The sequence below is a fragment of the Asterias rubens genome, chromosome 9 (genome assembly GCF_902459465.1).
Source record: "Asterias rubens chromosome 9, eAstRub1.3, whole genome shotgun sequence".
In the NCBI taxonomy this organism is placed as follows: Eukaryota; Metazoa; Echinodermata; class Asteroidea; order Forcipulatida; family Asteriidae; genus Asterias; species Asterias rubens.
The window spans coordinates 2,534,618-2,544,066 of record NC_047070.1 but is presented as its reverse complement, the minus strand read 5'-3'; the positions used below and the strand labels follow the sequence as shown (position 1 = coordinate 2,544,066).

The window sequence follows — 9,449 nt, the reverse complement described above, 5'->3', positions numbered from 1 at the left end:
AAAGGGAGCAGTTTCTCACAATGTTTTATACCATCAACCTCTCCCCATTACACACTACCAAGTAAGGTTTTATGTTAATAATTATTTTGAGTAATTACCAATAGTGTCCACTGCCTTTAAACAAAGAAAGCCATAAATGCAAAACAAAAACAGTTGGCAACAGTTTGTAACAATGTCACACAACTGTTCAAAAAAGCGTTGAATTTGTTGGAAACAAATCAACCAATCATGAGAGATACATGTAATTAAAGTTTTTTAAAATGTTCAATTTGGTCAGAACATCTGTAAACACAGTTTAAATGTTTCACAAACATTCGACCGGCCATGCCAATCCTACAATGAAAGGTCTATTCTATATTTCATAGAGTCAACCGTCCGCCATTTGCAATGCTCTTCCATGATAATACCTTACTCCGTCTGGCATCGATATGCTCTAATTACATCCCGGATTGGTGCACGGCACATCGGGCAATGAGATCCCATCTGCTTCAATCTCAGTCCACACGCTAAGCAGCAGCACATGTGACCACACTGGTAGAGTACCGCGTCTACGGCCTTCTCCAGGCAGATGATGCAGTTACCTTCACTAGCAGGCTGACTGGGTGGCATTGGAGCCTGGGCGGTCTGGGTGCTGGGAACTGTAGAATTACAAATCATTAAATCACAACAGTTAATAACAAATTATCAATAGTAGAATATAAAGCAAGACAGTTTTCTAACTAACATAAGTGGCAAGTGGACATACACCAGGTGTTACAGCAATAAAATGCAATGTCTCAAATCCTATAAACAAATTATCACTCCAAAACTATCCACTGAAATACAACAGCCTCGGGTGAGACTAACTGGGCACTCAGAACACTACGGAACCTGTCTCTTTGCCTAATATATAATAATAATAATAATAATAAAAATAATAATAATAATAATAATAATAATAGTAGTGCGCACATATCCACCCTGCTGGGTGTTCAAGGCGCAGTAAAACCAAAAACAAAACAAAAAACAAAACACAACACAAAGAAAAACAGACACAACAAAATTAGTCATTGAAAACCTGTGACATAAGAAGAGACTCAAATTTTGCGGTACAAAGACAAGATTGAAGACTAAGTGGTAGAGAGTTCCAGATGCGTGGCGCGGCTGAAGAAATAGGCCCAATAGGCCTAATATAGGCCCAATTACGTAGAGCTGCCTCAGCAAGAAAGTAACTACGCACATTACAAAGGTACGGTCCTTGATTGGCCAATGTTCCCAAAATCTTATTAACATAAAAACTTATTTGGTGATGAAAAAAATGCAGTTGGTGATAGTACAAACTATATTTTTTTAGAAAAGATTCCCTTCAAAGCCGTGTGGTTTTGAAAGAATTTCACCCTCAAACATTTAAAATGTGAGACAGGATTCATGCAAAAATCCTTTTTCAGATGAATTGAAAATTCAAACTTGTCGGATGTCCGTTCAAAAGTGCTGTGGCTAGAAATGTGGTTTGTATCCGCTGTTACCTCGCTAAACTTTGGATTTTATGCGATCTTGATGATGCTCAGTCTGTTTTTGTTTTCAAGACACTGTATTCAGCTAAAATTTTCACAGGTGACATTTAGTGTATGTGTCTTATAATGCGGCCTAGAACTAAGCATTACAATGGAAAAAAAACAAAACAATCTGTTACCCCATCCCTAAATGAAATGAGGTGAGTTTGAATATTGTTCTGACCTTGCCCATGTTGGCCACTGAGGGCAGCAGCCACTTCCTGTCTGATTGACCTCTGCATGTCCAGCTGGATTTCAAAGGTCAGCCTCATCATCGTCTGCATTTCCTCCATCTGGCGTCTGAGTGTGTCAAGCTCTGGTGCAGCCTGGAGAAGAAAAAATGGTAATTTACAATCTTTGCCCGAAAGTTTAAGTTCTGCAGACCTTTGGGGATGTTTTATAACACCTGGAATGACTTTAGTTATTCCAATTTTTGTTTTGCAGACAGACGATCGAGTGACGCTTAATTCCATCATGACTTTCCACTGAGTAGCATACACGAGAAGGCACCTACAGTGGGCACTTTGTTTCAACTGTACAAAGAGCGATAGCCGGTTCTGGAAAACAGGCATTTTGAAAACCCTTTTTAGGCTTTATTGTATCAACCCTAATTCCAAAACTTTTTTGTGCTTTGCTTCTTCAATGCTTCCTTCTGCAGTGTCACATTTCTTTTGCAATGTTCTTTTTGTAATGATTTTTTTTTTATTGATATAACCTTTTGCTTTTGATACCGTGGAAATAAATGAACTTTGAACCAAGACGAAACTATACATGAATAGTAAACTTGCGGGTACAACCATGTGTAAATTTTTTAGGGCGAGCGTTGGCTCTGAAAAGAGTTGCTTGGATCTCAACGTTTCGAACAGTATAATCTGCTCGTCTTCAGGAGAGTATACTGTTCGAAACGTCGAGACCCAACTGGCTCTAGTCAGAGCCAACACTCACCCTACGAGCTTTACACATGGTTGTACCCGCAAGTTTACTATTTATTTACAATCTCTTCTTATTTCTCCACACCATGCAAAGCTTCAAACAACATGAACTTTGAACCCTTGAACTTACCCAGGTTGCAGCTGTTGCAGAAGATGAAGAGGTCGTTGGTTGACCTCTGGATGGCGCCTGAATCCCGAGATGGCTGAAATCATTTCGTCGATAAGATTGACTCTGAGGCAAGGATTGGATGAAGTTGGCCACGCTCTCTCCATCAGCTTCAGTATTTTGAAGATGAGCCTGTTTACAAACAAAGATCATTGTTAACTTTTTCTAATAGGCAAATATCTCTCACTCTCAGGCATGTATTCTTTGTTTTTTAAAGAGCAAGGGCACCAAGGCATTTTCTTCTTGGTAGGGCACCCGGAGGAAGTTGTAAATTTCTACTGAAGCATTTCAAGGGCACCAAGGCAATGACCAGGGGGCAAGAATGCAATCGCCTTCGTTGCCTCCGTTAAGTATCAGGCCTGCACTCTTCAGTCTCTTGACGATGACTCAAGCAAACTAGTCGAAGCGTTAAGACCAATTCAGAACTCACTCTGCGGCAGTGAAGAAATTAACGAGAAGTTCCCTTGATCCACTTAAGCGAAAGAAGTAGTCCCTGAAGGTTAATTGTCTTGCTAAAGGACACACAAATGTCAAGAACGGGACTCGAACCCTCACTCTCATGATCAATAACAGTCCAGTGTGCTAGACCTCTCGACCAGACAAACCATATCAAAAATAACTTCTGGTTTAAAAAGATACATAGAAGCACTGACAGTGTTGGACCTTACCATCATTGTATTCTCCAGGGTTCCTCTGAATTGACTGTTGAGCATGGAGGACACAAGCTGACGTTGGACTAGATTACTGATCTCAAATACAGCCTCCTCACGATGTGCCTGGTGCAGGTACGAAGCCATGTTTATGTTGTCATTAGCTTGCTGTGGACTGTTTAGCAATGGAGAGTAACATAACATAAGAAATAAAATTTTTGGGGCTATTTGATCAAGATCATAGTGCAGGCCCCGAAATAACCCACGGCGCCTACAGCAATTAACGTGGTGCCCTGTGCTTTTGCTGTGGTGCCCTGTACAGGGTTCCCGTACCAGGGTGGTTTGATATAAGGACTGGAGCATGTCGTGGCCGAAGGGTATCGTGGCTGAGCTGATAAGAGCACCGAACTCAAGCTCTGGTGTTTCTGTTCAGCAGAGTGTGGGTTCGAATCCCGGTCGTGACACTAATCGTGTCCCTGAGCAAGACACTTAACTATAATTGCTTCTCTCCAACCAGGGGTAAATGGGTACCTATGAGGGCAGAGATGGTTCTTGTGATTGATTTAGCTGAGTAGCTCATATTAATGTTTCACAGGCTACGTACATACTCCCCATCAGGGAGCTGAGATGGTTTAAGGAATGAATTATGGCCTAGTGACCAGGGGTAATAATGTTGGAAGCGCTTTGAGACGTCTCCTGGTGTGAAAAGCGCCATATAAAAACTGGTTGTAATTATTACTATTATGTGGATTGGGTATTTAGTCCCTTCTCAACTGCATGGGTTTTCCCTACAGATGTTTTCGTCCGTCTAAAACTGAAATTTCTTCATTGTCTTTCATCAAGATGCTTTTCCCGACTCTATAATTCACACTCTGATTCATACCTGTTCTGCGTCAACCATGGTTGTTGCGGCTGCACAGCAGGTTGCTGCCATGGTTGTGGCTGTTGCCATGGCTGCTGTTGTTGTTGCTGCTGCTGCTGTTGCCATTGCTGCTGCTGCTGCTGCTGCTGCTGCTGTTGCCATTGAGAATACTGCAGCTGCTGCTGCTGTTGTTGCCAGGCCTGTTGCTGCTGGTATGGATTTGGTGGCATTTGCTGTTGTTGTGGCCTCCATTGCGACTGTGGGAATGAAGACTGCATTGAGGGAAACTGCTGTGGCTGTGAAGATTCAATATATTCAAAATCAAATCGTCTGCTCAGAACAATATAGTCGTTAATGACAATTTCATACACGTATTGATCAAAAGGTCCTTACGTACAAAATTTGTATGAACAAAAAAGTTAAAACAAAAAACCCCTGAATGTTTTACTTGGTAATTGAATGTTTATTTATGCCAAACAATTACTTTAGAGACCACTTTTGATCAATAAACCCCATTTAACAGGGGCACCAAAATATGCATGCAACATGGGCAGTTTTGCAAAATCTATACAAATTGTACTAAGGACCTAACAGTCGAGCTGAGGAACTTTACTGAAATGCACAAAATTCAAACTAACAATAAAGGAATGAAAGGTAAATATATTTTCCATTGGAGTTGAATAGGTTGACTAACCTGTTGTTGTTGTTGTTGTTGTTGTTGTTGATGTTGCACTTGTTGTCCATACTGGGGCACAGGTGGTGGTGGTGGTGGTGGCGAGAAGACATCAGCCAACCCAAGGGAAGGATGGGAGCCGGTCGATGTCCTTGATGAATGACTCAACTGACTCAAACTCTCCAAGTGTTGCTGGAATGCGTCCGCACTTGGATGCACAGCTGGCGTTGAAGAACCTCCAGCGTTGAAACCGGCCGAGCGCAGACGAAGTGTCTGCTGTAGTTCTCGATCTTGACGGACCAGCGTGCCACGAATAACATCTTCAAGATTGCGTCTGAAGGCGTTGCTCCTTAGAACGGACGAGACTGGTCGACGTTCCGACAGCCCTTGGACTTCGGAGAGAACACTCTGGGGTCGATTGTTGGTTTGTCTCTCACCACCTGAGAAGAAGTCTTCAAGGGTTTCACGGCTCTCTGTACTGGTGACTGGACGATGACCGGTCTGAAGCTTCCTCAGCTCCAACATCAAATCTCTGTCAAATCACAAGTTAACATAGTAGTCATTAGAATAATTACTCACAATTTGGTAGGATTCCTACTAGGCTCAATTTCATAGAGCTACTTTAGCATTTAACAAGTAGCTAAGCACAACAAATTTGTGGTTACCAGAATTTTAATGTTACCGGCCAAAATACCATGTGACTTATGTCACATGTATTATTTTTAATTGCACACATTTTGCTTAGCAGAAATTTTTTACTGTAAGCATCATTCTCTGCTGAGGGCAGCTCTATGAAATTGGACCCTGTTACGAAGTTGGAAAAATCAAGAGTTTTAAAAAATATTATCAAATTTGTCTGAAATAATTCTTCAGCAGAGTATGTTTACTCCTAGCGTAAAAAAGTAAACCGCAGCAAAACCACAATCAGTTAACTCATTGTGGTTGAGCTAAAACCTGACGTCCATTTCCCTTAATAGTTAATTATATCAACCTACACAAACCACTGATGATCATCATTTCCTTCGAAAGTTGAACATAGTTTCCTTAAAGGCAGTGGACACTATTGGTAATTACTCAAAATAATTATTAGCACAAAAACCTCACTTAGTAACGAGTAATGGTGAGAGGTTGGTAGTATAAAACATTGTGAGAAACGGCTCCCTCTGAACTAGAGTAGTTTTTGAGAAAGAAGTAATTATCTACAAATTTGATGTCGAGACCTCAGATTATGAATTTGAGGTCTCGAAATCAAGCATCTGAAAGCACACAACTCCGTGTGACAAGGGTGTTTTTTTCCCCAATATTACCTTGTAACTTCGACAACCAATTGAGCTCAAATTTTCACAGGTTTGTGCATATATGTTGAAATACAGCAAGTGAGAAGACTGGTCTTTGACAATTACCAATAGGGTCCAGTGTATTTAAATGCAAGACTGATTGTTTTCATTCAATCGTAACCACAGACCAAAGAGTAAGCCCTTTAATCTGAATTGTTAAACAACAATTAACTAATTGCTTGGGTATCAATGGACTGCTGAAAGATAGTTCAAGCTAAGCAAGGCTACAGGAAAAGGAAAATAACTTCAAGCTACCTGCCAAACCTGTTTGTATTGCATTCTGACACATTGACAGTTTGCTTCTTGCTGTAGTAATGGTAAAAACAACCGCAGAGCTCTGATGACAAACACTAACGGAAACTTCCTTTTTCCTCTATTTAATCACTTTGATCTGAAGCACATCCAACTTAATTATCAATTGGTTCTTAGAAGGTGTAGGCTGATAAAATTATGTGTTGTTTAAATTGATTTCTATACCAACAGCAATTACAATACATAAGAAGCAGGCCTTAAAATAACCCACGGCACCCGCAGCAATTGCTACGGTGCCCTGTGCTTTTGCTGTGGTGCCCTTCGAAAAGTTTCAATACAAATTTACTTTTCCCTCATAAAATTTTGCCCCTTTACCAGAGGGAAATTGTTGTGCCCCTTCAACTTCAAGAGCAAAGTTCAAGGCCTACAGTAGTAATACCGGATCCCCATCTTGTACCATTGGCGTTCTATAATCTTTTTGTGTGACTCATAGGGTATGTTCAGACAGCGTACTAAGTTAGACCCGAACTGGTTTAACTTTCGAGGTGGTTGCAAAAAGTTATTCCCCTTGCGTTCAGACAGCACGGAGTTAAACCTGATACGTTTTATCTTTGGTTTTCAGAGGTCAAAGCAAACGCTTTACTCTAACATTACTCTAACATCCGGTTTATTGTCCGGTTCATTGGTCACCGTATGTTTACGTAACGATTACGGAGGTCAATGGGTCGTCTGTTGTGAGTTAAACCGGTTGTGGTCTTTTTTATTCTGTCCACACACAGTGTTTAAAGTCAAACCCGAAGCGGACTAAAGATAAACCCCCTCGCTGGGCAGTCTATCTTTTGTGGGTTGAACTCGATTCGGTCTATCCTTAGTACCGCTCAGACACACAGAGTTGATGAACTCGATCGGGTTGAACCGACTTTAGTACTGTGTTTGAATGACCTCATAGTCAAGAGCTAAACAGAAAGCTCTACACAATGATTACGTGTAATACAAAGTGTGAACAATTCCTTGTTTCACTTGCTACCACTCAGATGGCACTTGATGAAGTGTATGTGCAATGTCCGCTTACAAGTCTGTATTTAATTTGAGACAAATGAGCCAGGTAATCTGGAAAACAAAACTTTGTAAAACAGTTGTTTTCAGTTTTCTATTGATCTGTCAGTGTCAGCTTAACAGCTGAAATAGCCTAGGATGGACCTCCTTGGTTCACAATTATTTGTTGTTTTTTCTCTTTGTCTCATGCAAAAATGCAAGTCTTTAGGGCCATTGTCTACAAGTTCTAGCTGCTTCTAAAATGGATCCCTCTGCAGTGATATTTGTTTTCATGATCTTAAGTACTTAATTTTAAATACTACTTTACATTTTTTTTGCTAAACAGCAATATGTTAAAAGCAATATTTTCTGGTTCAGCAGAGCTCCATTTTAAAGCCATTGGACCCTTTCGGTAAACAGTGTTGTCCAAGGCCCACACTTCGTGTATCACAACTTCTATATCAAATAACAAACCTGTGAAAATTTGGGCTTAATCGGTCATCGGAGTCGGGAGAAAATAACGGGAAAACCCACCCTTGTATCCGCCGTGTCATGACATGTGTTTAAAATAAATCCGTAATTCTCGTTAACGAGAATTGATATTGTTTTACTGTTTTCTCAAAAAGTAAACCATTTCATGGAATAATATTTCAAGAGAAGTATTTCACCACTACCTTCTGTAAACCCTGTAAGTTATTTGTAAATCTGTGATTTATACTTTACAGTTGAATGTGATTACTTTTAACTAGTTCAATTGTTAGTTTATTGAATGGTATTCAATTTTGTATTGATCCTACCACAGCATTTACATTCAGCAAGGACCAGGGACAAATTTCATATAGCTGTTTAAACAGAAAAGTCTGCTTAGCAAATATCTTGGCTTATAAGCAAGAAATGACCGGGGTACCAGTCGCAGCAATGGTAACTGTATGATGGCATTCTGGCTGGTAATCTATTTTTGGTAAGAAAAACCTTTGTAGTGCTTAGCAAGTTTTTGTCCTTCTATACTACAGCATGGAGGAAGAAAATAGCTCAATGCTTACAGCATAGAGCAAGGAACAGTTACACAGGCTTTACGGAATTGGGCCTGAGGTAGACCAAGTAACTGGGGCGCTGTACTCATTTTTTTTTTTAATTTAAAAATTTCTAAAAAAGGAGTACAGCACCCCAGTTACTGAGTCTAGGCCTGAGGCTGATGTTATAGACTGTATAGTAGTACTACAGTCTACCATCAGCTTCAGGCCAAACCTAATCCATTGTTTTCTTGTTGTGTTGAAATACTGCATTGTAAATCTCCACATAATAATAGGGATATACATTAAGTGGGCCACCCCTGATGTTACCCATCTCCACGAATGTCCAAATTAAATAGCTTGAAGTTTCCCAATACAATTTGGTGGTCAGCTTGGTCATGCTTGGTAGTTAGCCCACCTTGTTGAGCTGTTAGTGGCTCCGCTTTTTACATCGGTCTCATCACTGTATGAGACGAGGAGCCATTAACAGCTCAACAAGGTGGGCTAGCTTGGTAGTTTACACAGTACAAGTTGAGTTCATTTATTTTCTAAATGTGTAACTTTTTTTAAAATCAATTTACCCCCTTTTTTCAATATTACAATACATGACAAATGGTCCAGTACCTTCTTTGTTTTTGCAAAAGCAAGTCAAGTCCCTCGGAAAGTCCAGTGGCAGTTGCCGTGCACTCCCCGTGTGACTCCGCCGTTGAATCGGCAGCTGTAGCCCCATCACCACCGGCCTGAAGAGACAGCTTGGCAGCTTCAAATGCCGGAGTTTTCGCTTCCATTTTCAAAGCGTATTGCTGACACGTCTCTTCCGCATCAGAAGAATTTGAGCTACTGCTGGATAGAACCTGTTGCTCTGCCATGACTGTCAGGTTTGTCTGGACAATAAAGTTTATGATGAATATAACTTTAGAAGAGGGTTTTTATACCCGATCTTGTTTTTGTGGCAGTTGGATTATCAGCGATCAGCCCATGGTAAACACAGGCACGG

At 40.6% G+C, this 9,449-nt stretch overlaps 1 protein-coding gene across 1 annotated transcript; it reads right to left on the bottom strand.

Annotated features, from left to right (window-relative positions):
• Nucleotides 1–201: 201 nt before the first annotated feature.
• On the bottom strand, nt 202–9,449 carry LOC117295159 (putative uncharacterized protein DDB_G0268364). The gene is made up of 8 exons (XM_033777729.1): nt 9,077–9,449; nt 4,837–5,347; nt 4,343–4,438; nt 4,164–4,294; nt 3,299–3,455; nt 2,595–2,762; nt 1,717–1,858; nt 202–638 (listed from the first exon to the last, which is right to left on the bottom strand). Exons 1-8 carry the CDS (start codon nt 9,319–9,321, stop codon nt 409–411), a joined length of 1,680 nt encoding a protein of 559 aa, XP_033633620.1. The 5' UTR covers nt 9,322–9,449; the 3' UTR covers nt 202–408.